This window comes from Stylophora pistillata, chromosome 7 (assembly GCF_964205215.1).
Source record: "Stylophora pistillata chromosome 7, jaStyPist1.2, whole genome shotgun sequence".
NCBI lineage: Eukaryota > Metazoa > Cnidaria > Anthozoa > Scleractinia > Pocilloporidae > Stylophora > Stylophora pistillata.
This window is the reverse complement of record NC_142525.1, coordinates 29,350,331-29,376,996: the sequence shown is the minus strand read 5'-3', so window position 1 is coordinate 29,376,996 and position 26,666 is coordinate 29,350,331. Positions and strand designations below refer to the sequence as shown.

The 26,666-nt window shown below is 37.2% G+C and overlaps 3 protein-coding genes across 11 annotated transcripts; all 3 read right to left on the bottom strand.

Annotated features, from left to right (window-relative positions):
• Positions 1–169: 169 nt before the first annotated feature.
• LOC111320742 (uncharacterized) lies at positions 170–7,564 on the bottom strand. 3 transcript variants are annotated; one of them, XM_088727584.1, is made up of 8 exons: positions 5,921–7,564; positions 4,784–5,369; positions 4,576–4,670; positions 3,897–4,056; positions 3,452–3,515; positions 2,332–2,585; positions 1,288–1,465; positions 170–742 (listed from the first exon to the last, which is right to left on the bottom strand). In XM_088727584.1, exons 2-8 carry the CDS (start codon positions 5,360–5,362, stop codon positions 603–605), a joined length of 1,470 nt encoding a protein of 489 aa, XP_088583710.1. In that variant the 5' UTR covers positions 5,363–5,369; positions 5,921–7,564; the 3' UTR covers positions 170–602. The 3 variants fall into 3 exon arrangements, with proteins under 3 accessions (XP_088583710.1, XP_088583709.1, XP_022779163.2); XM_088727583.1 differs by lacking the exon at positions 5,921–7,564 and adding an exon at positions 5,788–5,904; XM_022923428.2 differs by lacking the exon at positions 5,921–7,564 and adding an exon at positions 5,657–5,716.
• Positions 7,565–7,700: 136 nt separating this feature from the next.
• Positions 7,701–13,897, bottom strand: LOC111320753 (uncharacterized). Of its 2 annotated transcripts, XM_022923443.2 has the most exons (9): positions 13,786–13,859; positions 13,471–13,520; positions 12,028–12,595; positions 11,754–11,848; positions 11,179–11,338; positions 10,305–10,368; positions 9,061–9,317; positions 8,323–8,500; positions 7,701–7,953 (listed from the first exon to the last, which is right to left on the bottom strand). In XM_022923443.2, the coding sequence occupies exons 3-9, from the start codon at positions 12,586–12,588 to the stop codon at positions 7,814–7,816; spliced, it is 1,455 nt and encodes a 484-aa protein (XP_022779178.1). In that variant the 5' UTR covers positions 12,589–12,595; positions 13,471–13,520; positions 13,786–13,859; the 3' UTR covers positions 7,701–7,813. The 2 variants fall into 2 exon arrangements, with proteins under 2 accessions (XP_022779178.1, XP_022779177.1); XM_022923442.2 differs by lacking the exon at positions 13,471–13,520 and having other exon boundaries at positions 13,786–13,897.
• On the bottom strand, positions 13,803–22,508 carry LOC111320785 (uncharacterized). Of its 6 annotated transcripts, none has more exons than XM_088727579.1 (9): positions 22,361–22,508; positions 21,089–21,650; positions 20,344–20,438; positions 19,863–20,022; positions 19,438–19,501; positions 18,736–19,085; positions 18,226–18,403; positions 17,490–17,635; positions 13,803–13,902 (listed from the first exon to the last, which is right to left on the bottom strand). In XM_088727579.1, the coding sequence occupies exons 2-8, from the start codon at positions 21,641–21,643 to the stop codon at positions 17,493–17,495; spliced, it is 1,545 nt and encodes a 514-aa protein (XP_088583705.1). In that variant the 5' UTR covers positions 21,644–21,650; positions 22,361–22,508; the 3' UTR covers positions 13,803–13,902; positions 17,490–17,492. The 6 variants fall into 6 exon arrangements, with proteins under 6 accessions (XP_088583705.1, XP_088583704.1, XP_088583701.1 ...); XM_088727578.1 differs by lacking the exon at positions 13,803–13,902 and adding an exon at positions 16,529–17,388; XM_088727575.1 differs by lacking the exon at positions 13,803–13,902 and having other exon boundaries at positions 16,529–17,635.
• Between the last annotated feature and the right edge of the window lie 4,158 nt (positions 22,509–26,666).

Sequence of the window (26,666 nt, the reverse complement as noted above, 5' to 3'; positions counted from 1 at the left end):
AAGGGGTGTTTCAGGCGGAAATTGTAAATAACACAGGAACCCTGGAGAGCAACATAAAATAAAATTGGTTTACTATAAATGAAAACTTTGGGATTTCTATATGAAGATGCTGCCCTGTTTTCTAATTGGAAAATAACAATCAAGAAATTAATACAGAACAAAATTAAAATGTAATAAAACGCAAACTAGGAACCATGTTTATTGTTCGGTTTTTTACTAATTTTGTTGATTATAAACTTTTATGGGGTACAGTTGAGCGAACCACGCTCTGCTGATGTTTTTTCGCTGAGCTTAAATTACTATTACCGTTGACCAAGATGATGATTCTCAGGAGGTGTGGTTGACGAAAGAATTCTTTGCCCTTCCACCCTCCTTACTTTGAGGCTTAATTTCTGCGAAGCAGATGTAAAGCTATGATATCAGTACTGTTATTTCATGCTGTAGTTCCTTTCATTTTGATCTCATGACGCGTGAACGTGACGGGCCTGAAGGGCCTGAAAAAATTACACCTTCAATTTCATCAGTTTTGTCAGGAATCAAAGTGAAAACGTTCTTAATAGCATAATAGTAAATTTAATGAAGTACATAACATGTCTTCGTAATTATGCGGAGAAATTGTTCACTTCAGCTTCAAGGTTGTTGAAGCGTTCTTGCATTTGAAGGAGAAGTTCCCTCGCTGCCTCCAGATTATTGTTTATGCTCAGTCTCGTCGATGCTTTTGTTGCAAAGCTTCCCTCCTCGGCTGTAATTAAAGAATTGTTTGCATCTTGTTACTTCATTGATCCTACTCTCGTTCACATCAATGGCCTATCATAGTTTTACTTCAATTCAATAGTTCTATTTTGGTACAGATGAATAAAGGCTGATAGTTTCTAAGGAAACTGTTTGGGGCTGCGTCGGTGGGGGTAACGAAATAATTTGAATATATCAACAAAGTTGAAATTGTAAATTAGCCACGGTTACGATTATAAAAGCTGACGTTTCGAGCGTTAACCCTTCGTCGGAGCGAAGGGCTCACGCTTTTATAATCGTAACGGTCAGTCGTAAATTTATTCCTTGCTTCGGTGTAGATCGTGTATGAAGATCGCTATTATACCAAAATTTATCTTAATGTATCAAGTTCTCTACTTTAGCTTCACCAACTGAAAAAGAGTAGTTACAGCGAACCAACAATCAAGAATTACCGATAACTAAAAATTTTTATTTCACAATTCTTGGTTCATTAGTGGTGAGTTCAACCTCATCTTAGAGCCATCTAAACCTAACATCGTATAACCATGGTCTTACCAAGTTCATGTTTTCCTTTGATTTTTAGAGACCTTGCTTTCTTTCTCTTTATCTCCCAAATGACCCCCATGATCATCAAAGTCAGCAGAATCCCAAATGATATGTAAATGGAAAACTTTATTACTCTGTTGGATTCATTAAAAAGGCGGACAATTTTGACACTCTTTGGTTGCGTTTGCTGAAATAAAAAAAACCAGTAAGGCAGAGTTGGACAAATCAAAGCCACTGATTTTTGTCAGGAGCCCATTACTAATGGGCTCCTGTTTTTGTTTATCTTATTTCTGAGATGTTCATGCATAATACGCCATTTTTTTTGACGTCGATACCGAACCTAACCTGGACAGTGTTAACGGATACAAAACCCTGTCTCGCCTCGTCTCTCAGACGGACTACCCTAGCCCGATAAAAAGGACTGGTCAAAATAAGGCTTAGTCAATCATTCCAATGTCCATTTCTCTTCCTTGTTTTTGTGCCGGATCAAAGTCTTGATGAATTGTCGGGAACATTGAAATATATATCCATATATCATGGTTAATCTGGTTTTCATTATATAGATTATGCGGTCTTCTTGGCTGCAATAACGCCTTTGCAATTTGTTTTTAATTTTCCTCTCCACATCGCAGTTGTTTTTCTTGCATTTCTTTTAAATACATTTACCTTCCTCTTAGTGAGAATTGTGTCTTCCTTAAAATTAATATCCCAATTCAGGCTAATGGTGAATTATGTTCAGTTTTCCAAGACATATTTCCATGTCTATATCCTGACTAGTCTATATTATTGATAAGGCTCCACACATGTCTAAGTTTGATTACAGGTTATCCTGTTTTTATTATTATTTATGATTTTTGCTAACTTCATATGTGAATTCATATCCGAGTAGGCCTTCGCATATATTTATATCGGGCATTACTATGCATGATTTGGTTGAACTTTTTGTTGGATAAGGACATCTGTGATGCCTTCTAAACAGCGAAGAAATCGTCTGGACGGTCGGGCAGTTATGGACAAATCCTCGTCGATAAGAAGCAAAAGAGAGTACGATACCTGTAACGTCTCAGTAACGGCTTTAACCGATCTCCAAATGTTGGCACGTATTAATTTCAAGCAGTTTACAAGTTTATATGATTCCTTTGAGAAGAGCACTCCAATGTCCCTCCGAAATTCCAACTTCTTGACCGTGACAAGAGATTCCAGTTTGCCCTTTAGCTGAAAATGGGAAGCTGTGTAGTGGTCCAATAACATCCCATTTACTTCCTGAGTTCTTACTGATTGAATCATATCGTCAATTTTGTGATAGACTAGAAAGAGAAAAAAATTGCCGTTCTGTTAATCAGTAAGGATCATGACTTTGAGTGTTAAATGCTATAAGATTACCGCTGACCGAGCAGAACAGAGTAAGAAAGCCTTGTGTTTTTGATAGTTCTAGATTTTTGCCCGAGTGTAAGTTGTAATTTAAATGTAAGGGCATAGTCTTTGCAGAATTTATCAAAATCATGGATGCAAAGGAAACTCATTTAGAACTGAGAGGGAAGAAATATTTTTCCTATATTTAACTTCAATCAAAGGTATCATCACAGATCTTGGATGGTAAAGCGAGCATCATCCTTGTATTTAAACGGCTAAATGCAAATTGATTCCGTGAGTTAATTTTCCATCTTAACTTAAGCTAGCTTTGAAAAAAAAAAGAAACAACGTACAGAGAAACAAAAAGACCGGAGTCTGACTCAAAAGAAGTTGTTTCATTTATATACGAAAAGAGACCAACACCGGGAACAATCAGAAAGAAGTCGTAGCCATATACGAATGAGAACATAGTTAATTTTTTTGGTTTTTTACGCTTTATAGGAGCAAAAAAAGAAAAAATGGTACCGATATTTCAATCGGGACCTCAGTGTTTTGACCTAAATTTTTCCAAAGTTTGCAAAAGATAAAAAATCAACGCAAGAAACTAATTTCTAAATGCTTTCGGGGCGGCTGAGCTTGTTAATGTAAAATTCAAGGCCTGTAAAGAGATCGCTTTCTGAATGAGCCTTGCCGTAAAGACAGTTAATAGTTAATACGAATCAAGTGAAGGTTTAAGAATCGTAGCAAGTTTTTTCACAAAAATTACTAGATTACTTTGTTTATCTGTGATTAAAATTTGCAATTTATTCAGTTGAAATACCTTCTGGGTGAGTTCCTTCATGCAGTGCGTGTTGGTATTCTGTTCCATTTCCTAACACCGCAACCTAAAACGCATTTCAAGTAATCTATATTACCTGTCATTTTGGTGTTTTGTATCATCCACAGTTTAAAACAAGATTTTTTTCATTTATTTGTTCATGAAATATAGGAGCTTCACGTTTTAGGTTTATTTAGCCCTATTAAGGCAATTGTTCTGAGGGCTTATCCAACGGATAAGTCGCTATCCAACGGATAAGTCGCTATCCAGCGAATAAAGGACAGCAAAACGTAATGTGCAGTGGATAGCGTTACCAAACCTTCGAACAACCGGGGCCTGGAGTGCAAAGAGTACGGCTGCCGCCAATATGAATCTTAGACTCCAAACAGAGACGTGATATTTTCAATTTAAAGACTGTTTTCGAAGTAAAGTTGTTGACGATACAGACCTTAAGATTAGATATGCTGGCTGGTTCTGTTTCTAGTGTGACAGTTGTTAGCGCAGAGGTGATGTTTGCCATGAATAACGTCATGACAACGATACCAATCAGTATCCAAAATATGGAGAATATACGAGCTGCCATCGACTTCGGAACCTTGTCGCCATATCTGTTTTAGAATGACATGAATATTTTTGCATATAAATAAAAGCAAGCTAAGAAATCTGGGTGAAGCATATGTGGCTGAGGCTATCTAACCACGTTTGACTCGTGCGTTAAGTAAAAAAAAATCTATGAGAGTCTGAGCTTGATGTCATAGTATTCGTACGTATTTATAGCGTAAAGAATGAGCTCGAAGGAGCTAATTAAATTGAAATGGTAATGTTGATGTCAACGATGGAAAGCCAACAGAGAAACCAGAGTGTCTAGGCCTCCTAACCACTGTTATGCCTCATTTGTTCACGCTGATCATGTCTTACCATGAAAAAAAAATATGCTTAGATCCTCATATCATGATTTATTGCATGAAACCGGTACCTCATCGATAAGGAGATAAGAGGGTACATGAAAAACGCAATAGTGAACCTGGAAAACAATTACATATGGCGTAACGCTAATTTTAATTATAGTTTTTATCAAGTGAATTGATCTACGTAAAGGGATTGGAGGGAAATAGACTTTTTCCTACCCAACAGTTGTCATTGAGATAAATGACCACCAGATTCCATCCCCAGAGCCTTTGATGAAGGAGGGTGAAAATTCTTCGCTGTTACAATGTTTGTCCTAATTCAGTAATCAAAAAATCAATAGTTTAAACTTAGCATCTTGTGCCAGATAGTGGTCTAGCTGTATGTCATTTAATATGAAGCATAATCCGCATGATCAAATAAACTTACCAAAGCCCACATGATGATCCCAGTGATGGCTGTAAAATTTACTGCAACAACAAGCAATGGCCAAGATTCAAAAATTGCTGATAAGACAACCTTCAAAGCTTTGGTTTCTTGGTCTGTGGTTATGAAATCAGTTCCGGGATAACTATCGACTTTAACAAAGTGAAATTCTTTGTATTGTCGATCGTCTGGGATTTCGAATATTGGGGCGACTACGTCCGCTTCGTTTCTTCGCAGAATTTCTACCAATTCAGATTCGCTTCTGAAGTTGTTCCCCTTGTCTTCAAATGTGTATGTGATGGACTGAGGCTTGTGAGAGCGACCACAATTCACTACAATATAAGGAGCTAGAGTGTCTCTCAATAACCCATAAGGAAGTTCATCCAAAGAATTATTCTCGCTTAACATTAAGTATGGAGGTTTCGAAAGCCAAGCTACTCTCAACAATCTTATAGTTGAGTTCTTCCCTCTCGAATCCATATCGTCAGTTCCAGTCGTGATATCTTCTGCACCGGTCAAAGGGAAGCTAGTAGCAAACAGGGTAGCGATCACAGCTTTGAGCACCGATATCCAGTTTCTCATTGTGTATCTGAAAAATGAAAAAGGGATTTTAAATTGAGGAAAGAAATGGAAATTTAATGTTGACGAAGGAAACTTATTACAGAGAACCGAGTGATAATATAACTTCAACCTAGCATATTTAAGCGGATAAAGTTCTTCGTCGTTTGCAAAAATACAGTTGAAAGGAAAACTAGGGAAGAGCAACGATCCAAATAAAAGAAAAGTGCAACAAATGAAATCAGAGAGATTATTTCCCTGCCTCTTACGAAACATTTTTTCGAAAACTCTCTAAATTTATTAGTAATTATATGGTACCTTTCGAAATCCTGTGACAGAATCGAAGGCGAATCTTAACTTCGTTAGATACGTTTAAATCATTAATGTTAAACTTTATGTTTTTGGAGTCTTTCAATTATTTATGAAATAAATATGTATACCGTACATACCTATTTTTTGTCGATTTTCAAATAAGTCCTTTTGCAGGCATGATAGCCTTAAAAATAAAGCTTGGTGATGCTGAACTTTATGTTTCTGGTGTCTTTCTATTATTTATGAAATCAATATGTATACTGTCCATACCTATTCTTTGTCGACTTTGTTGATTTTCAAATAAGTCTTTTTGTAGACATTGATAGCCTTAAAAATAAAGCTTGGTGATCACTTTGAATTACCCAGTGAATTCGCATCAGAAATGCCTTTAATGATTACAGAGATGTTGTTTTTGCTGTAGTTATTTACTACCCGAGGCTGTGAAGTTCCCTTTCCAAAACAGGGGGATATAAAATTCTGTTTTTGAAGATAATAGAGAGGTGGGGGTTCTTTCCGATATCTTATACATGATGCATGACTAATTTCCTTGGTCAACCTGGTAGAACACAGCATAGTCAATAGTATATAATTTTGATTAGGAAGTCCAGGAGATTTCTTTGCTATAGGCTTTTTTTTAGAACTTTGATCTTGACCTTGCAAAATCTTCAAAGCTTTCCAGTCATGTTAAATAATTTATTCAGTCAAAGTGTGAGAACACAAAAACATCAGACTATGCTCGGTCAGAGAGCACCTAACCTGAACTGAGGTACTGTTGTCTTCTATCCATGTTTTTTTTTCAAGTTGCTTTCATTAGCATTCTCTACTATGTTAGAAGAAGCTAAGCTTTATAAAAGTCCAAAGTCCACTATAACTTATTTTTGAAATTAAAACTCGTTATCGGAAAACCCAGTCGCTTATCTTTCGCAAACAAAAGAAGGTAAACATATAGTGCTCATACTGCGCTTTCTTACTCACTGATGAGTTCATATTTAATTATGTTCCATGTTTTGGAGAGTGCTATTCTTCCGTTAAGCTAATTCCATGTTTTCTCTAAAAATATGGCTTCTTATTTTGGAAATATAATCAAAACATTCTGTTTTAACTATCATGGCTCTTTCTGAATATTTCTGAAGATTATTTCAAAAGCAAATATTTATCATAAAAATTAACCACGAAAAATAAATCACGAGTTGTCTTAATTAGTCACTGACACTCTAACCAGTACATTTTTTTTCTTCAGCTGGTGGTTTTATTTTAGAATTTTCAAAACTCTTGAGACCCCCATTTTGAATTAAAACAGAAGAGCTTTCTGGACCTGTTAAGTTACCGGAACCTTCGAGAACTATGGGGTCTCTGGAGTTAAGCTCATTCATCATCCGTATCCCTCTTGGCCATCTCCTAAATTTTCTTTCTTAAATTTAGCGAAGATGGCATGCGCAGGTGTCGATTATTCTCCTATTTAATCGAAATATAAACAAAAAAAAAATTCTCGAATACTGCAAGTGGAACAGCATGATTTATTAGTTCGTGCTTTGTTTAATGTGTGGTTCCTTCATGTCTTTGATAAGCACACCAATGATTTTCTCTTTAATTAAAAGAGGTGCCATCGTTAAAAAAAAAAGCTATGCAGCTAACCAAACGGTTACAGTCGAACCTCTACTAACGGCCACCTCTCTCTAATGGCCTCCTCTTCACAACGGCCACCTTTTTTGGTCCCGGCGGGCTGTCCATACAAGTCATTTAACTTCTCTGCAACGGCCACCTCTCCACAACGGCCACTTTCTTCTGTCCTCAAGGTGGCCGTTGTGGAGAGGTTCAACTGTAACTTCATAGCGCTAGCAAAGCTCGATGATGTTTTATAACTAGAATAAGCTGAATACTACACGCATTTTGATTGGTTCTTACTTATTTATTGGGAGGATATACGCATGGATGACATCACCATCAACGACATTTAACTTAAGTGAAATAGATTTCCATGTTGCCGAGAGTTTGTAACAGGTCATGGGAGATGTCAAAATGCGGTAAGAGCATCATTAATACACATGGCTGCACTTCGTGTGGCACTTTATTGGTCTTACTACATTTCACGGCATCTGTTACTGAACAGACACACAACATCGTGGGATCTCCTTGTCCAATGAATTAACATCCTTTTTGATGTCATTTCAGTCGCATACTAAAAACTTTGGACTCCAGTTTGTCAAATTGTTCTTGTGTTGTGCGAAGAAGACGTCGCATAACTTCAAGTTCGGCCCGAATCGTGTCTCTCTCAATGTACATTTCTTTATTCGTGGCCTCCTCTGCGAAGAAAATTCACAAATTTATAAATGGTAATCATCGTTCCATGATAAAAAAAAATCTGTTTGTACTAATTTTAAGATGGTCGCTGTTCTCAACGGCATCTGAACTCGCTGCGTTCAGAGGATAAATTGAGTTTATCTTCGTAGACTCTTTTACCCTTCTATTTTCATTGGCGCTGACAATACTTTGAATTGTTGAGCCACTTTGTTGGGCTCTTCATTTTATTTAACAACTCAATTCATCGAAGTGGAGGTGAATATATAGTACTTGCTGTTCGCTTCCGAACCAGCCAATCAGAGCTCACGTGTGTGGTATATACTAATTTGTATAAAAGCTTACTTTAAAAGAAAATTGATCTGCACGCTCACCTACGTGTATGACGACATTTTGTTTTCCTTTTCCTTTCAGTCTAATGAGCAGTTCCCACGATGTGCCGATGACAAGCAAAGCAGCCAATACTCCAAGTGATATATACATGGACTCTCTGACAAATACGGAGGACTCGTCAAAGAGATTGAAGCTTGTCTCAGGCCTTTGTTGTGTAAGCTAATTATGTAATGAAACCATGGCATTACGATATACTTTCCTTTTTATTTATGGTTAGGCGCTACTTTTTGGTTGGCTTGCCTGTTTGCTAATTTCTTTTAAAGCATAAATCACGTAAAGCGCGCGCTTAGATTGGTCTATACACTGTCTACTATTTTCCCTTGGGAGTATGCTTCTGACATAAGCAATTGTTTCAAGTAAGCAAATGTTTCGCAAGAAATTGTTTTTTATAAAAGAAATGGTGAACACCACAGCGTACACTACTGAGTTATGGATGCACGCGGGAGGTTGCTAAGCACGAAAGAAGCGTAAGAGTCGCTCGAGGCGATAGCCGAGAGCGACTCTAGCTTCTTGAGTGTGATGTTTACCATTTATTAAATTAGGCACACTGTTATAATACTCTTTTCTGTGTGGCATAAGCATTACTTAGGTCGTTTACTTCACTTTGCTATACTCATGGTTTCGAGAAATCGGTGAGCATTGCATAAAGGGACCTAGAACTTTGGTGGAAAAATTTACAAGGAAAATGAGGCATTTTTTACCATTAAATTAAAGATTACCTTGTACAAGTCAGTAACGCTTTGAACCGATCTCCATATGTCTGAGCGATACTTGTTTGCCAAGCACTCAGCAAGACTCTCTCTGCTGTTATGGAACAGCGTTCCCACATCTCTCTGTAGATCTAACTTCTTAACAGTGATAAAAGATTCCAGTGTGCCATCTCTTTGATAATATGAAGCCGCGTAGCGGTCCAATAGCATTCCGTTCACTTGCTTCGATTTCAGTGCTTCAATGGCGACGTCAATGCTGTCATAGACTATGAAGACAAAACAATAGATAATGTTCTTTCACCAAGTTTTTCCTGTGAAATTTCTTTTCCCCGTCTTTTTGTGAGGTATATTCTATTTTATGCATTAATCAAACATGCAGCAGATGCTGACAACGAAGCACATATGGTATTATAAATACTGAGTCTTTTTTCTTGTTTGTTTTTTTTTTAAAATGCAAATATGCACAGTCACGTGCTTTGAAATTGTGCTTTTCTTCGCAAAACTATTCCATTGCATCAATTTCAAGTGTTTTTAAGTTAATCCCGAAAATTGTTCCCGCTTCCTCAACAAAAAAAAAAAAAAAAGAAAAAGATCTTTTTTGAATTTATGATCGATCATGAGCTCAAAATTTACCATTTTACTCGTTCTATCTATGAAAACGACGCTTTTATTTCGGACATTGGGACCTTAAGCAGTCAGGACGGCAACGGCGAAGAAAACGTCAATTAAACAATGAATTAGTCAGAATTTCGCTGATATCTGGATGTGTTAAATGTCTCTAGCGCCACACCTCAACTTCAGTATCATGTACGTGAGTGGGGTAAGTTCCAAGTTTAAACAAAATAATTTTCCGTCGGTGTTTCCATTACCGGACAACGTAAATTTTGGTGATTTAAAGTTGTTGCTTGGCAGGAGATGGTTAAGAAATGTGCTGAGCTATTATTGTGCCAATTAGATCCTTTGTTTCGTTACGTCCTCATTCCGTTGCCGTCGTGGTCTGCTCAAGGTCCCCATTGCTGATCCGATTGGTATACTGGATGCAGGTAACAAATTAAACTTGTGGTAGCCTAACTCAACAAAGAGTCTATAGGGTTCAGTGATAGAGCATCGGAGCGCAGAATCCGAAGATTTGATGTTCAATTTTTCGTGAGGACTTATTCTGTTTAAGCAATAAAAGAAAATCATGTTACTACAAAATGTATCATGTCAGTTCATTCTGTTTTTAGTTAATTTTTAGTCGACTTCCCATGGACCTTTCGGCCGTGCATTCTCTTCCAATGCATGCTGGTATTCGGTTCCATTGCTCAACACTGCAACCTAAGGATAAAGCGTAAAATATTATCCGTCATACTCTGGATGGGTTGAATCCATTGTAATAGAGATAAGAAATTATGGCAAAGGATCTCTTCCACCAACACTGCGTTGAGCGATCTCTTACCTCCCCAGAGAACACGGCAGTTGAGAACTAGGTCGCATAATTATATTTTGCCTAAGGTTCAGACAAGCCGTTTTAAATCAGTTTTTATTAATAGATGTCTTTTCAATAGTAATTGATACCTTTTCTTTTTCCTTATTCATTCTATTCATGTTAATCGTTGCACGTCTGTTTGCACAATAATTCTTAATAAAGACCTTTATTATTATTATTATTATTATTATTATTAGTTCCTCACGACCTCTCTTGTTTGAAAAGGCAGACTCTCTCACAGCACCGGTGTATTTAAAGAACCATGTATAATTTTCAAGGGCATGCTGGGGCGGATCCAGGATTTAGTCAAGGGGGGTTCGGAGGGGGGTTCGGAGAATTGTTCCCCTTCTGAGGGGTCCAAGATTTTGAAAATTAGGTCTTCGGAAACATGATTTCCAGCGTTCTGAAGGAAAATTTAGGGTGTTCGACCGAGCCACCCGAACCATCCCTGAATCCGCCCCAGTCATGTGTGGCCCCCTTTGTAAGAAGTATATGTCAGTTTTTGCCATCTCCTTTTTTTACACGATCCTTGCTTTTATTAATGGTAAATAACCAGCTTAGCCAGCTCATTCTTTCTTAATTATGACCGATTACTTGGAGTCAGCAATGTTGTAAAACAGATGCTTTTTTTAATGTAATGCTATATTATATTTACTAACATCAACATCATTAAGACTTGTCGGTTCCAGATGCAGAGAGAGAGCCGTCAATGCAGATGTGACATTTGCCGTAAAAACAGCCATGATTATTAGGCTTAACTGGATCCAGACGACCGAGAATATACGAGCCAGGATAGATTTTGGAGCCTTGTCTCCATATCTAGCGAAGACCAAAAAGGCGATGCAATTTTATGAAACCTACATTTTTATGGGTATGTATGTGAGGGTAAAAGACGATTAGCTCAGAGAGCGCATCTGATGATTTTTTAAACCATGTGCTGTCGTGACTTAAATGAACTGATTAATTAAGGAAAGTCTGAAGAAGTCAATGGTTTTGCTTTTATTGACTAATTAGCTAAAGCTGAGTTTTCGACACCGATTGTCGATCGGTACCCCTGTTGTAAAAGAATTGGCCCGGTCTTTGCCGAAAACGAGAAAACTGCATCGATCAAATGCATCCTTAGAAATAAAATTTACCTGATCATTATGACGGCTGACACAATTAATTAAGGCTTCGGTCAATTTCTTTTAAGTTGAATTAACAGATAAATCCTAATAATGAGAGCCTTCCTTACCCCACGGTGGTCATGGAAATGAAAGACCACCAAAATCCATCCCAGGAGCCTCTGAAGAACGAACGCGGAAACTCCTCATTGTTCCAGTTTGAATCCTAGGATTCCAAGAAACGTTATCGGCTAAAGCAAGATCGGTTTTCACATTGGTGTACATTACAATTCATTCTACATATTACATGTCCACCACTACCTGAAATTGACTCGATTAATGGGGTCAAAATTGGATTGGCTGTTGTAGAACCTCACCTCGTTTCAGCAGTAGTGCAATACTTACTAGCAGCCAGATGATAATTCCAGCGATGGCAGTTAGGACGAGGGTAAATGCAAGCAAAGGCCAAGACTTCAGCACAGAATTCAATACTACAGTGATACCTCTGGTTTCTTCTTCAGCTGTTGTTATGTATTCGGTTCCGGGATAATCAAGCAGTTTGAAAAATAGAAACTCATTGTATTGTTTATCGCCATGTTGTTTAAATATAGGACCAGCCATGTGGACTTTGTCTTGCCTCAACAGCTCGATCATTTCAAATTCACTTTGAGCTCTCCTTGTTCGCAATTTGTAAAAATATTTGTATTTTCCATCATCTTCACATTCAGACACCAAATACTTTAACAGCGCATCTCGAAACAACCCAGCGGCCTCGTTGTCAAAAGATTCGTTAGAAGGGGAGGTTAAATATGGAGGCCTTTCAATCCAGGCTATGGTGAGATCCCGGTAGAGAGGTATTCTTTTCCAAGGGCGCGTTGATGAGTTGGTTTCCGCCAAAGAACGTCGGAAATGAAAACCAGCAATGCCAATAACAACAAATGCATGTATGTTTAACAAGTACGCCATTGAAGATCTATAAATGGCAATAAAATTTGTTTTCTACATTTTGAATCGACTTACCGGTAATTCAAATAAGTATGGTAACGAACTCTTTTCATGCACTTTGCAGAAGCGATCCAAAGTTTTTCGTTTAAATGAAGTATACGTTAGCTCTCCACTTGATCAGTTGACCATACAGTTGGCGACTTACTCTTACAACTGTTTTTTTGTGTGACGATCTGACTTAGCAGGCGGTTTTTTCAACAAAATATCAGTCTATTTTCAGAAACCTTTCCCTTAGGATGCCTCGGTCATTCTGTAGTGAATTCAAATGCGAAGTCAAAAGATTGAAGATATTTAGGTCATGAAATACTGCAATTTCTATAAATAAAATATTTTCTTAGATTCGAAAACATTCAAGTAGGGTGAGCCTTAATTTGCGCTAATCTTTTATTATTTTGTTTTTGGAGTATGCTATGAAATGATGCAAACATCATCAGTGCTAATCCAGATTAATTTCCATAGTTGGTTTCAAATATGAATACACTAAATGCGGTGTTTTACTACAAAGAATGCAAATTGATCTCCCTTCTATCTTATCCTCAGCATCTATTTATTTTTCCAGGAGAGGAAATATAAAGCATTGTTGTATTACTACAGCTGAAAGTAGGCAGATGTTTTAACGAGCTAGTGTTACAAATAATATTCATTTTGCAGTTACGTACGTTTTTAATGTAAAAATCCATTTTATTAGGTATTTTTTCTACACGAGCCCAGTTAATGATCCCTGTATTTCAAATTCCTTTTATAGAAGCCGAGTGATATCATTTCACATTTTTTTACACTGAATAATTTTTCAAAGTTTTGTACTTGAGTAGTCATTATTAATAATGGAACGGGAATAGTTACCTTTTCACTCTACTTTATAGGAATGATGCGATGAGAACCCTATCCTTTCTCTTGTAAATGAATTGAAACACGAAAAATTAAATTAAATGACAACTAAATGTTTGCCTCGATTCAAACAGATTAAGCTCACGACAAAAATTATGTTTTTCACCGGCCTGCAACGAATGATTGCGCAAACGTTTGGCCTTCATTTTGATGATTGAGATAGGTCGTGAAACGAGACACCCATGTGACACCAACTCATATTTGGACTTCTAAATGACTAACAGAAAGATGCTTAAATTGACATGATCGATAACTTAGTTTATGACTCACCTGTAAGTGTAAATATGTAAAACGACCTTGGTTTCTACTCTTATATTCTTCTTTCACGTTCTCTCATTAACGATCTGCTTCAGGAGGACTCCTGTATCTTGCTGGGGCGATTACAGCCTCATGTCAAAATCACAAAAGAATGTTTTAAATGTAAGTCTGCCGCTGAATGAATAATTCAATCATCCTTTTTGTTTGATAAAGGGTATTGTACAGAGTCTAAATTTTTAAGATTGTAATAGGCCTTTTGCAGCTAGAGATCACGTGCTTAGAAACCGCATAGCAACGCCATACTGGAGAGCAAGCACTCCAATGAGTGTTCAGTCAGTCAGTCAGTCGTCCAGTCAGTGAGCCATTCGGTCAGTCAGTCGTCCAGTCAAGCAGTCAGTCATTCAGACAGTCGGTCAGTTAGTCAGTCCGTCAGTCAGCCGTCCAGTCAATTAGTCAGTCATTCAGAGAGTCCGTCAGTTAGTCAGTGAGTCAGTCATTGAGTCGTCTAGTCAGTCAGTCTGTTGGTCAGTCATTTAATCAATAGATCAGTTAGTCAGTCACTCAGTCAGGCAGTCGTCCAGTAAATCAGTCAGTCACTCAGTCACTCAGTCGTCCAGTCAATCAGTCAGTCATTTAGACAGTAGGTCAGTTTGTCAGTGAGTCAGTCCTACAGTCATTCAGTCGTCCAGTCAGTCAGTCTGTTGGTCAACTAGATAGATAGTTTATTTATATAATTTTGCAACCCAAAAGTTGAATTACGCCATATTTACATACTAAAAAAAAAAAAAAAAAATGTATATATATATATATATATATATGAAAATCCCTACATCATTAAAGAGATTAAAACTAGATCTATAAGCGCAGTCATACAGTCATTTAGTCGTCCAGTCAGTCAGTCATTCGGTCATTCAGTCGTCCAGTCAGTCCGTCTGCTAGTCAGTCATTTATTCAGTCGATCAGTTAGTCAGTCAATCGTCCAATCAATCAATCAATCAATCAGTCATTCAGTCAGTCAGTTAGTTAGTCAGTTTGTATGTCAGTCAATCATTATTCTTATCGTAACATAGATTTACTCTCAATAAACGAAAAAAAAGGCGTTATCGAGACTTATTTTTATTCCGAAATTTGCTCAATTCCGGATGAAACTATATTATGCGATTGACCTTCGACCTTCGGTTCTGGTGATCGCGAAAATTGACCTTGTTTTACAGGTAGAAAAATTCTCATCATGTCGTGGGAATGCGTGCACTAACACCCGTTCATTAATCCTTTTGTCCAGAAGGTGAGGATTTTTTGGCGGCCATCTGTTACATAAATGACTTGCATAATTTTTCTTTGAAAGATACTTGCATAAGTTCTTTTTGAAAAGATGCTTGCATAATTTCGCTTGGAATTCATATTTCATGCCATTCGAGCAGTATCTCTTTTCAAGAAAAGAGATACTGCATAATTTCTCTTTAAGAAACCAAAGTTTATTCATATTGAGATCGTGATATCGAATTTAGAGAGGTTTCTTTCGATTTATTTAATTTGTAGATGTAGATAAGGCATTGTTAAATTAGTACACAGAGAGAATTATCTGACTACACCGATTGTAATACCTTTAGCATATTTCAGGTCCTTTTTATCAAAAAGTAATTTTTGTGTCGCAAAACATTTATCTTAGTTTGGTTGTAGTTTTGAAAGCGAATCACCGAAAAAGTTGCTGTTATTGTTTAAAGCTCAATCGACATGCACAACACATCTTTCTGTACGTGAAATCGTTTGTTATACAATTTACTGTTTTTATGTTAAGGTAAAATTATCTGAGCTGAAGAAATCTTTAGAATACAAAATGTGACCAAGCTTCCTACTGGGAGTCACTTCACCTGCTTTTTTATTCTGGAAACGAGTTGGTAAACTAAGGGGTTATCCACCTGCCTCAACGAATTTCGTGACAATTGCCCCTGTGTCCTTCGTTCTTTTGCAATCTGAAGTTAAAACCGATACCCTCACGCAACAGCTTTATGTAAGGGGTAACTTTTACTTCGCTGGCTTGTTTACTTGCTCTCTAAACAAAGAATACGTTATAGTATTTATGTTGATTTTCATACTTTCAAATTCGCCAGACCCCAAAATGACTACGTTGCCGGTAAGGTGTCAAGAAAATTAGGTCATCGCGGAAATCATCATTACATTTTTTTAGTCAGAGGCTATGGAAGAAATATGTGCAGATTTTAAAAACGAATTAACCGTTTTCCAGTTCTTTGGTTTCAAGAAAGGCTCTCGAGCCCGACGCTGCTCGCTCTATTTGATGACTTTGGAAATAATTAACCGATCTGATCTAACAAAACATTTTTCATTGTATCGAGTTAGTACCACGGTGTTTCATTATGTGAGCTCTTTGATTCCGTAAACAACGTATTTTCTGCACATATCGAATGATTGAAGACTAATCAGCAGGTCAAGAAAATGAGTAACTGAAAGTCATTGTGATACCAGCGCCTGCAGCTGTCCGAAATTATGATGAAAATGTAAAACTTGAGTAATTTCGCTCGTAGTCACTGCCGCGGCGAACTAAAATGTCGTTACCAGGGAAGACTTATAATTCTTTGAGAAAGTGTGAAATTTTATTGGGAGAAAGAAATTAAACAAGACAGTAAGAAAGCAAAACAAACCAACAAACCATAAATCAAATAGAAAGAAAAACACAAAAACAAGAAATGAGAAATTTCGTATTACTTATGAAAATCATTAGCACTTTTGAAATTCCTTTTCGGTTTTTTCAATTTTGAACATTCATTTATTTGTTTATTTTTCACTTATGTGTTGTGTTTAAATAAATTTTTACATATTTTGCACTATTTTGAGCAAGGAATAATATAGATAAATACAATTGCTTACGTGCCGGCCACCCTCGCCATCAAAGGATGATAGCCTAGTGTACATGTGTTCATAATCTCTGCGAGTTACATCTGCAGTCGTATCGGCTTACGGTCAGAATAATCAACCAGGCAGACTCTGTTTGCAGGGCATTATGGTAGCCTTTCTGCTGCCCGAATGCATGCAGCTAATTAATATGGTGAACTAATTAAACGACAAAATGCAATGCAAGTTCTATAACTAAGTAAAAACTTATCACATGGTTTAGGTGTTATCAATTAAAGTGATTGTGAGAGACAATTATGAAACAGTAGGTTATGTCGAGTTGTTTTTTGTTAATTGAGCTGAAAACTTAAGGAAGGTGAGGCTAGACGTTCGACTTAAACAAGAATTTGAAATCTCCTAATTAAGGAGATCGGTGAGGATTTGTATTCGTTAAGTTCGTCTGTACGGTGAAAGTAAGAGGCTATCGGTAAGTTTATACGTAAGAATAGACCACTTTCCCGTCAAGCTTAGATTTCAAGATGCAGATTGACAGATATAATAAGCAATAATCTTAAAAAAATTTGAAGTAGAAGCTGGAGATAAATCCTGAAAAATTCAGAAATCATACACTGTAGCTATACTTTGGTACGATAGGTTTGATATACAAGTTCACTTTTTTATCAGCAATTTCTACAATTAAGTTGTCATAGATAGATAATGCCGTCCTCGCTTTATCCTCTTACAAAGATGTCAAGATTTATCCGCCTTTGGAGAGAAATCAGCGCATACATAAGTATGTAATTTAGATATATTTTGAACTGGCTGCACATGTGTCCTTTTTTCACAATTTGTAAATCCCAACGCACCGTTTACCGGTTATCTCGAATTGTTGACACTTTTGATTCCAGTACTGTGAAATGATCTTGCATTTGTTTAAGAAGTCTTTTGGCCACTTCAAAGTCGTTCAGAATACTTTCTCTCTCAGTTAACGACATCCCTTTGTTTTCGGCTCCTGTTAAATGAATGAGGTTTAGTTTTCAGTGATGCCTGGAAACAACATCAATGACTATGAACTACACATTACACTGTAAATTTTATGACATGGGACGTCGTTAGAAGTTAATAAATAAACTAAACATGCAACTAAATGAAAACGTAAATAAACAGATACATTGGTGGATGAACTGAAAGAATGAATGAATGGGTGGATGTATAGGGAGACGAATGAATGGTTGATGGAGAGATGGCTGGTTGAATGAGTGAAGGATTGTGAAATGAACGAATGGATGGGTCAATTGATCCGCAAATGACCGGTGGGTAAATAAATTGATAGATTAGGAAACTAAAGAATTCAAAATGAATAGACAGTTGTATCAATGGAAACGGTTAGATCAATAAAACATGCAGAAAATATAATTCCGAACATAATGGACAAATGGACACTGAGTATGAGAGCGATTTTTTCAGGCCTCACTTTCACTACTGCTTTAGTAGTGTTCATTACTGCGAAGATCACTCTTATACTCATTTCTTTAGCCGCAGTTCACATATATGATTCTCATATATTAACAAATGGACACTGTCAAAAAAAAACAACCTTACCCCACTCCATCACGGAATTTTTCTGCTTATCCGACTTCTTCCTGATAAGTCCGTCCCATATTATTCCAATACAAAGCATTCCTGCTAAAACTCCAAGCAATATGTACAACAATATTTTAACAAAGCTGGAGGAATCGTCAAACAAACTGAATTGTTTTGCCAGACTGCGCTTAGTGAGCTGCCAAAAAGGAAGGCAATTATTATTATTATTTTATCAATTAATCCATTAATAATGACTCAAATCGTGCCGACCATTTCGTAGAACTAATCAGATTAGTCACTTTTGTGTAAGTGATCGGATAACATAAGTCGCCGGCTCAGTTAAATGTTAAATGTTTTTCACGTTTCACATACAATAGTTGACGAATGCGCGAAAACAAAAGAAAACAAAAAAGGAAAAAAAAAAGAGACAACTACTATATAATAACAAGAATACGGACAAGCAAGAAATGCACAGATCTGAGCTTGCTGCTCGAAGGGTTTTCGTAACTTAAAGCTCTACTTTACTACCTTATATGTTGCAGTGATGGTTTGAGCCGACCTTAAAATGGTGGAACGTTGATAATTTAAGCAATCTGCTAGGTATTTCCTGTCCTTTGAAAAGAGAACCCCGACACCTCTTTGAAGCTCCAATTTCTTGACGGTGAGAAGCGTTTTCAATTTTTCTCTTGAGTGATAAAAGATGTTTGTGTAGTGATCTATGAATATTCCATCCACGTCCTTGGACTGTACAGCTTTGACGGCGTCGTCGATACTGGTGTGCACTAAATGCAGTAGTTTAAAACAAAAAAAAAAAACAAAACAAAAACAAAAAAACAAAAACAAAACAAAAATTATAAACGCAGCAGACCAGCACAAACCTTAACAAAAGAAGGAATTAAAATAGTTGATCGGCATGGATTTGAGCGTACATACTCCATAGACGTGTCCAAGACATTATTTCCTGATAACGTCTGCGGTAAATAGACCTTGCTTTGACATAGCTTATACTGTAGCTTTACAGTTCAAGATGACTAAAATGAAACACGCATGATTCCCTGGAATCATGCGTGTTTCACTTTAGTCATTTTGAACTGTATTTCGCTCTACACTCATGTGTATTGAGCACTTTCCAACAGCATTTGCTATAATTTCCCAAAATTATTAGCATATACTTTATATTATTTTAAGGACGCCTAATAGCACACGGTACTTCTTGGATTGTACGTATACCTATTGGTTCAGCTTCCTCTTGTTGTGCATGTTGGTACTCTGTCCCATTTCCTAAAACTGCAACCTGATGAAAGTTTTATCGTCAAATATAGAAAAGTATTCTACAAAACACAGTTGCATCATTATTATGATAATGTAATGGGATCGTTTTCAAAGAGAACGACGACGGCAACGAAAAACAAGGAGAGGACGCGGAAGAAGAAGAAGAAGAGCAAGACCAAGAGAAAGAAAAGTCCAAGGACAAGGCCAGGCCGGGAAAATCAAGACATCATTACGAGTATGTTAATGATAACATTTTCGTATTGATCTATACAGTAATCCACTCGGGAATGCATGAGATACTTTCCAGGCCGTTTGTATAGCTAATTTATCCATGACATGTCACGTTATATTTCTTTCATCGTTCAGAAATCTATCCACCCTACCTTCTTATTAGCAAAGCTGCTTGGTTCGGTTTCCAGGGTAAGTGCCGTCAGTGCCGTAGTAACGTTCGCCGTAAAGATAGCCATAACAATCAGGCCCACGAAGATCCAAACAATGGAGAATATCCGTGCAGGAAGAGATTTGGGAGATTTGTCACCATAGCTAAAGGCAAAAAAGATCAATTATGATTTGTAACTCTGCTTGCATATTAATTATGAGAGAAAATTTAGAATTAGATGGCTTAACCATGTTGAAACGGCTCGAATTAAACGTTAGACATCAACGAAGGAGGCTTTTCTAGTCCATTGCTTCGGTGTCCAATTCCAATTTGTGATGTCAGGTTTGTTTGTCTACACTTTTGGAGTGTTAAGTAGACTCATCTTACAAAACAAGTCGGTCGATAAATTTCAATGAAATCACTAAAAATGGTAAAATTACTGGCATTAATTTTTGCAAGGCTAGTTATTTAACTAAAGAGTTTACCCTACTGTGGTCATCGAAATAAAGGACCACCAAAATCCATCCCATGAACCTTTGATGAATGATCGCGGAAATTCTTCACTGTTCCAATAGGTGTCCTGAAAGAAGAAAAAAATAATGTTAAATATGAAAACAGGAAGGTGTCATTAATTAAGTAAATAAAAAGATATAATCATGTTCTCCCCATTTTGTGTAGCCCCAACTCGTAGTTCAGTCTCCGCTGCAAAATGAACCGGCCAGTGTTGTTGATAACGAGGCAAGTAATCAAATCCTGTTACTAGAAGAATTTGATGATCTCAAAATTAATTTTTTTGCTGTGAAAGCTCTAAACCGTCACATAAGGATACAAAAAAATGATCTTATGATCAAATAATCCAAACTGAAATGGTTGCTGCACACTCCACACTTTCGACAACGTTCTTATTTTATGGAAAACGCTTGTGACATAGTTATGATTGCGCGAAAGGAGTTTTTTGCGCCTAAGTTGGAAAGCCTGTGTCTGATTTATTTTTGTCCTTTGATCGGCTGTCGTGATAAATGTTTCCAATCTTTCTCTGATAAAATGGGCTTTTCAGTTGACATTGGAAGATCTCTCCGTTAACCGCGAAAAAAAAAGAGAACAAAAACATGTTTGCAAATCGTTATGTAAGGTTTTATTCAACAGCAAGAAAGAAGAAAAGTAGTGAATATACCTAGAAAATAACATTGGAGTGATAGAGACAATTTGATTCCACAAATGCAAACCTACCAAAGCCCACATAATAACCCCTGAGATGGCTGTTAAGACCAGAGTAACAGCTAGCAGTGACCAAGACCTCAGTACGGCATCCAGAACGTAGCTCATCTTATTGTTCCTTTCCTCAGAGGTGAGGAAGTCTGTTCCTGGATAATCAACCACTTTGAAAAACGGAAACTCGCTGTAATGTCTCTCCCCTTTTGGCTCGAAAATAGGAGCTGCAACGTGGACTTTGTTTTGCCTCAGCAGTTCGATCATTTCATATTCACTGTTTACCCGCCGGTCTTGTATTTGGTATTCAACACCAAAAAGTACACCGCACTCAAAAGTCATGTACCGTAAAAGTGTATCTCGGATTAGTCCCTGAGGCCCGCTGTCTATAGATCCATTGGTAGGCAGTGCGACGTACGGTGGTTTGGCCATCCATGTTATTGTAAGATTGAGAAACCATTTGATCTCCTGTTCGTCTTCCTTCGTAGACGAGTTATCTTTGGCTGACACAATATTGAAATGTGTAATAGCAACCCCGGTGAAGACAGCTGTAAACACCTTCATCCAGTATTTCATTATTGCCCTGATTGAAAAGACAAATGTTTTCGTTGTATTGTAGAAATATTTATGGACAAGACAGTCTAAAATTAAATAAAGCTTTCCACGGAATTGCTGAGTTAAGCCTTCATACATTTTATCATCTGTACGAATGAAGTAAAAAAAAGAAAGAAGTGAATATGATACCAGTAACCAACTTTTCAGAACAAGTAACTATCGATAAAATTACTAGAGATTTTAAGTTGCCCGCCTCGAAAAGTTCTTTACTCTTAATTAATGAGGCATAAATTCAGTTGGTAAAATGCGTGTCCTAAACACAATATTTACTAAGCAAAGCAAAAGTGTAGGTATGACTGACTTATTGGTTGAATATGCGTTTTCATCGAGAAGAAAAAACAAGTTTGAAGACGAATGCTGTGAGAGATCCGATCAAATTCGTTGCGGGCGAACCGGCTCAATGTGTAAACTTACCCAAAATTAGAGCTTAGTACAAGTTTCAGAGTTAGATTTTGCTAAAGTTACTTCTTTAATTCCTACTTTGTGTGGACGTAGTCCATGTAATGCATTTGATCTATGAAATATCGCACAAGCAAATGAATGTATTCGCAATGAACGCTACTGGATGTATAATCTTAACAACTCAAATGAGGAACCCACACGTTAATTAAACTTAAGAACCACCTTTCGTTAATTTGTACCTCGACTGCCGGGGAAACACAAAAATTAGAAGTTTACCGATTTAGCAAAAATAAGTTCCGTCCGAAGTTGATAAACTAACTTGGAAGAAGCCAAAAAGTGTTTTGTAGAAATGCAACATGCGTCACATCAAATAGTAGTAGAAGATGTTGATAATGATATACATTAGTTATGCAACGCAATTGTATTTTTGCACAAAGAGGAGTATTCGTCAAGTTGTCCCTCGACCATTGTTATACTGTCAAATTTCTAAATTCAAGCTGTATCTTGATTTCAATTGGCTGACAACTTGGTAGAAACTTTCGCTTTCTCACTTTTTAATCCCTAATTTAAATCTTGGATTAAACGTAAATTAACTGTACACTTTTCTGCCCTCTTAAGATGCCTCATTAAAGATCCTATTGGCCAGATCAGATCATATCATACAAACAGCCGCAAGACACAGACTTACTTAACTCCCTGTCAGCACTGGTAGACCGTAGAAACTAGCTAGAAAAAGTAATGATATTTAGCCTAAGTGCATGTGTTAGAAATTCTGAATTATGTTTATTTATCTATTTCATACTTTTTCGTTTTGAATTCTCATGTAGAAATGTCCGCAATTAATAGATGTTGAGATAAAATGAATCAAGAAGCGGCATGGCTTTTAAGTAATTATCAGCAAAATTTCAGTAGCCTCTTGTTAATGAGGGAGGTAGTTAATATTTTATGAACATTTTAAAACTCTCTTCTTCATGCTAAAATTATGCTTGGTGGTCAATGCCCTTTATTGTAAAATGCCACAGTCTAAAACTCACGCCACGAGTGTTCAGTTAAATATTCAAACTAGGGTGTATTTCTATGAAGAAAATCCTGTGATTGATGAGCGGCTCCGAGTTTCAAAACAATATGCGCTGATTGCAAAAACGTTTATCCACCGAAAAAGCATTCAGTTTACACAAAACGATTAGAAACAACTTCATGGGTCAGATGCACCTGATAACAACCTCTATCTACGATTTCCTAATAATTATGTTTGTTTATCTATTTCATACGTTTTCGTTTTGAATTCTCATGTAGAAAAGGTTGACATTGAATGTCAACGATTAATAGATGTTGAGATAAAATGAATGAAGAGCCGGCATGGCTTCTAAGTAATTATCGGCAAAATTTCAGTAGCCACTTGTTAATGAGGGAGGTAGTTAATAAATGAGGGCCATTGTAGTTAAATATTCAAACTAGGGTGTATTTCTCTAAAGAAAACACCGTATATAATGAGCGGCTCCGAATTTCTAAACAACATGCGCTGATTGCGAATAAGTTTCTACCATGAAAAGAGTTCAGTTTACACAAAACGATGAGAATCAACGACTTCATGGGTCAGATGTACATGATAACCACCTTTGATTGCACACGGTGGATGATGGAAGTTATCTTAGATTTCTTGAAAGAGAAGGATAATCATGCAAAGAAATATTCCATGAACGATAAGAAAAGTGAATAGCTGTTTATGTTTCTGTTCCAAAATTCCCATGAAGGCGCTGGGACTTATCATTCATGGATCATTCTTTTTAAAGGTGTCAACCTTTTTGCAATCGAATATATATATATCTATATATAGAATAAAATCCCCCAGTGAGTGAGCAATCACGAAACAGGCTTGTCGGGATAAAAACGTAGTCGCCGTACTTTTCTTGGTGATGCTCAACTTTATGTTTTTTGGAGTCTTTCAATTATTTATGAAGTCAATATGTATACTGTCGATACCTATTCTTTGTCGACTTTGTTGGTTTTCAAATAAGTCTCTCTGCAGACATTGATAGCCTTAAAAATAAAGCTTGGCGATCCCTCGTGAATCCATCGTAGAATATGAATATCTACTCTGAATTACCCAGTAAATTCGTATTAGAAATGCCTATAATGATTGAAGAGATGCTGTTTTTGCTGTAGATATTTACTACCCGAGGCTATGAAGTTCTCTCTCCGAACCAAGGGGAGAGAAAATTCCCTTTTTGAAGATAATAGAGAGGTGGTAGTTCTTCCCGATATCTTATACATGATGCCTGTCTGATTTCCTTGGTCAACCTGGTAGAACACAGCATAGTTAATAGTATGCAAGTTTGATTAGGAAGTCCAACAGATTTCTTTGATAGAGGCCTTTTTCAGAATTTTGGTCTTGACCTTGCATACTCTTCAAACCTTTCCATTCATGTTAAATAAACTTACCAAATGTGATATTTCAATACTTTATTCAGTCCCAGTGTGAGAACACAAAAACATCAGACTGTGCTCGGTCAGAGAGCACCTAACCTGAACTGAGGTACTATTGTCTTCTACCCAGTCGTTTATCTTTCGCAAACAAAAGAAGGAAAAAAAATAGTGCTCATACTAGTACTGCGCTTCCCTTCTCACTGATGAGTTCACATTTAATTACGTTCCATGTTTTGGAGAGTGCTATTCTTCTGTTAAGCTAATTACGTGTTTTCTCTAGAACATATAGCTACTTGTTTTGGAAATATAACCAAAACATTCCGTTTTAACTATCATGGTTCTTTCTGAATATTTCTGAAGATTATGTCTAAAGAAAATATTTATCATAGAAATTAACCACGAAAACTAAATCACGAGTTGTCTTAGTCTGGTACTCATTTTGTTTCTTCAGCTGGTGGTTTTATTTTAGACTTTTCAGAACTTTTGAGACTCCCAATTTGAGTGAAAACAGAAGAGCTTTCCGGGCCTGTTAAGTTACCGGAACCTTCGTGAATTAGGAGGCCTCTGGAGTTAGGCTCATTAAACATTCGAATCCCCGTTTGCCATCTCTAAATTTTCTTAAATTTAGCGAAGATGGCATGCGCAGGTGTCTATCATTCTCCTATTTGATCGAAATATAAACAAAAAAACCCATCACCACACTACGTCAGTTACTAACCAACGTTAAAGACAAGGACGAACCGAGGAACAGATAGGGAGCGATCATATAAGATCAATTGCTCCGATTGCCAAGCCTCCTGCATGGGAGAGACTGGCAGAAACCTCGCAAGAAGACTGACTGAACACAGACGGGCGACGAGGAAAGGTGATGTCAACAATCACATTGCTGAACACCATCGACTTACGAACCACAATATTGACTGGGACTCTGCAGAATGCCTGAACCTGCAGCACTAACTACTTTCAACGAATGATTCTGGAAAGCTGGTTTACTAACTTAGAACAAACTCCCCTAAACGGGTGTCAACTACTACCGGCTCCTTACAAACGACTCATTTACGACATTAACATTACAAACGAACAGAACAGAACGACTGGCTAACTTTACCGACGGATCCGGCGAAACAGACCAATCACGACCGACTTACGCTACTTGAGTCTTACAGCCAATATCATCACGGCAAAACTGACCACTCATTTTACACGAACTGGACTAAGAACATTCTACTGACAACAACTATTTACTTGACTCTGATGATGACTTCAGCACAGGTTGTCGAAACGTCAGTCACCAACACCGACAACAGTCCTTCTCGAGGACTAACTCACCCGGACGATCACACTACACTTTCACATGTTACCTCCGGGTTCCAAGCATTTACTGCAGAAAAATAATTCTCGAATACTGCAAATGGAACAGCATGACTTATTACTTGGTGTTTTGTTTATTGTGTTGTTTCATCGTATCTTTAATAAGCACACCATTGATTTTCTCCATAATTAAAATAGATGCCATTGTTAAAAAAGCTACACAGCTGAGACTAAACAATTACAGTCGAACCTCCACTAACGGCCACCTCTCTACAATGGCCACCTCTCCACAACGGCCACTTTTTCTGGTCCCGGCGGGTTTTCCGTACAATTCATTTAACCTCTCTGCAACGGTAATCTCTCCACAACGGCCACTTTTTCTGGTCCCGGCGGGTTTTCCATACAATTCATTTAACCTCTCTGCAACGGTAACCTCTCCGACAACGGCCACTTTCTTCTGTCTTCAAGGTGGCCGTTAAGGAGAGGTTCAACTGAAACTTCATAACAAAGCTCGATGATGTTCTATAATTATAATAAGCTGAATACTGACGCGCATTTTGATTGGCTCTTACTAATGATTTACTGGGAGGATGTATGCATGGATGACATCACCATCAACAACATTTAACTTTTTAGTCAAATAAATCAGATAAATTCCATGTGGCCGAGGGTTTGTACAATAAAAGATCATGGGAGACGTTAAAATGCAATTAGAGCATCAGTAATACACATGGCTGCGCCTCGTGTGGCACTTTATTGGTCTTACCACATTTGACGTCATCTGTGATCTGTTACTGAACAGACGCATGGCATTATGCCCAATGGATTAACATCCTTTCTAATG

Coding starts and splice junctions, on each gene's coding strand:
- LOC111320742 (XM_088727584.1), bottom strand. CDS start 5,362: ATGAGAAACTGGATATCGGTGCTCAAAGCTGTGATCGCTACCCTGTTT. Junction 4,671..4,783: donor GGATCATCATGTGGGCTTTG/GTAAGTTTATTT, acceptor TTACTGAATTAG/GACAAACATTGTAACAGCGA. Junction 743..1,287: donor CAAAGGAAAACATGAACTTG/GTAAGACCATGG, acceptor CTTTAATTACAG/CCGAGGAGGGAAGCTTTGCA.
- LOC111320753 (XM_022923442.2), bottom strand. CDS start 12,588: ATGGCGTACTTGTTAAACATACATGCATTTGTTGTTATTGGCATTGCT. Junction 11,849..12,027: donor GAATTATCATCTGGCTGCTA/GTAAGTATTGCA, acceptor TTGGAATCCTAG/GATTCAAACTGGAACAATGA. Junction 11,339..11,753: donor ATTTCCATGACCACCGTGGG/GTAAGGAAGGCT, acceptor GGTCTTCGCTAG/ATATGGAGACAAGGCTCCAA.
- LOC111320785 (XM_088727579.1), bottom strand. CDS start 21,643: ATGAAATACTGGATGAAGGTGTTTACAGCTGTCTTCACCGGGGTTGCT. Junction 19,502..19,862: donor GCAGCTTTGCTAATAAGAAG/GTAGGGTGGATA, acceptor AACTTTCATCAG/GTTGCAGTTTTAGGAAATGG. Junction 17,636..18,225: donor AAATTCCGTGATGGAGTGGG/GTAAGGTTGTTT, acceptor TTCATTTAACAG/GAGCCGAAAACAAAGGGATG.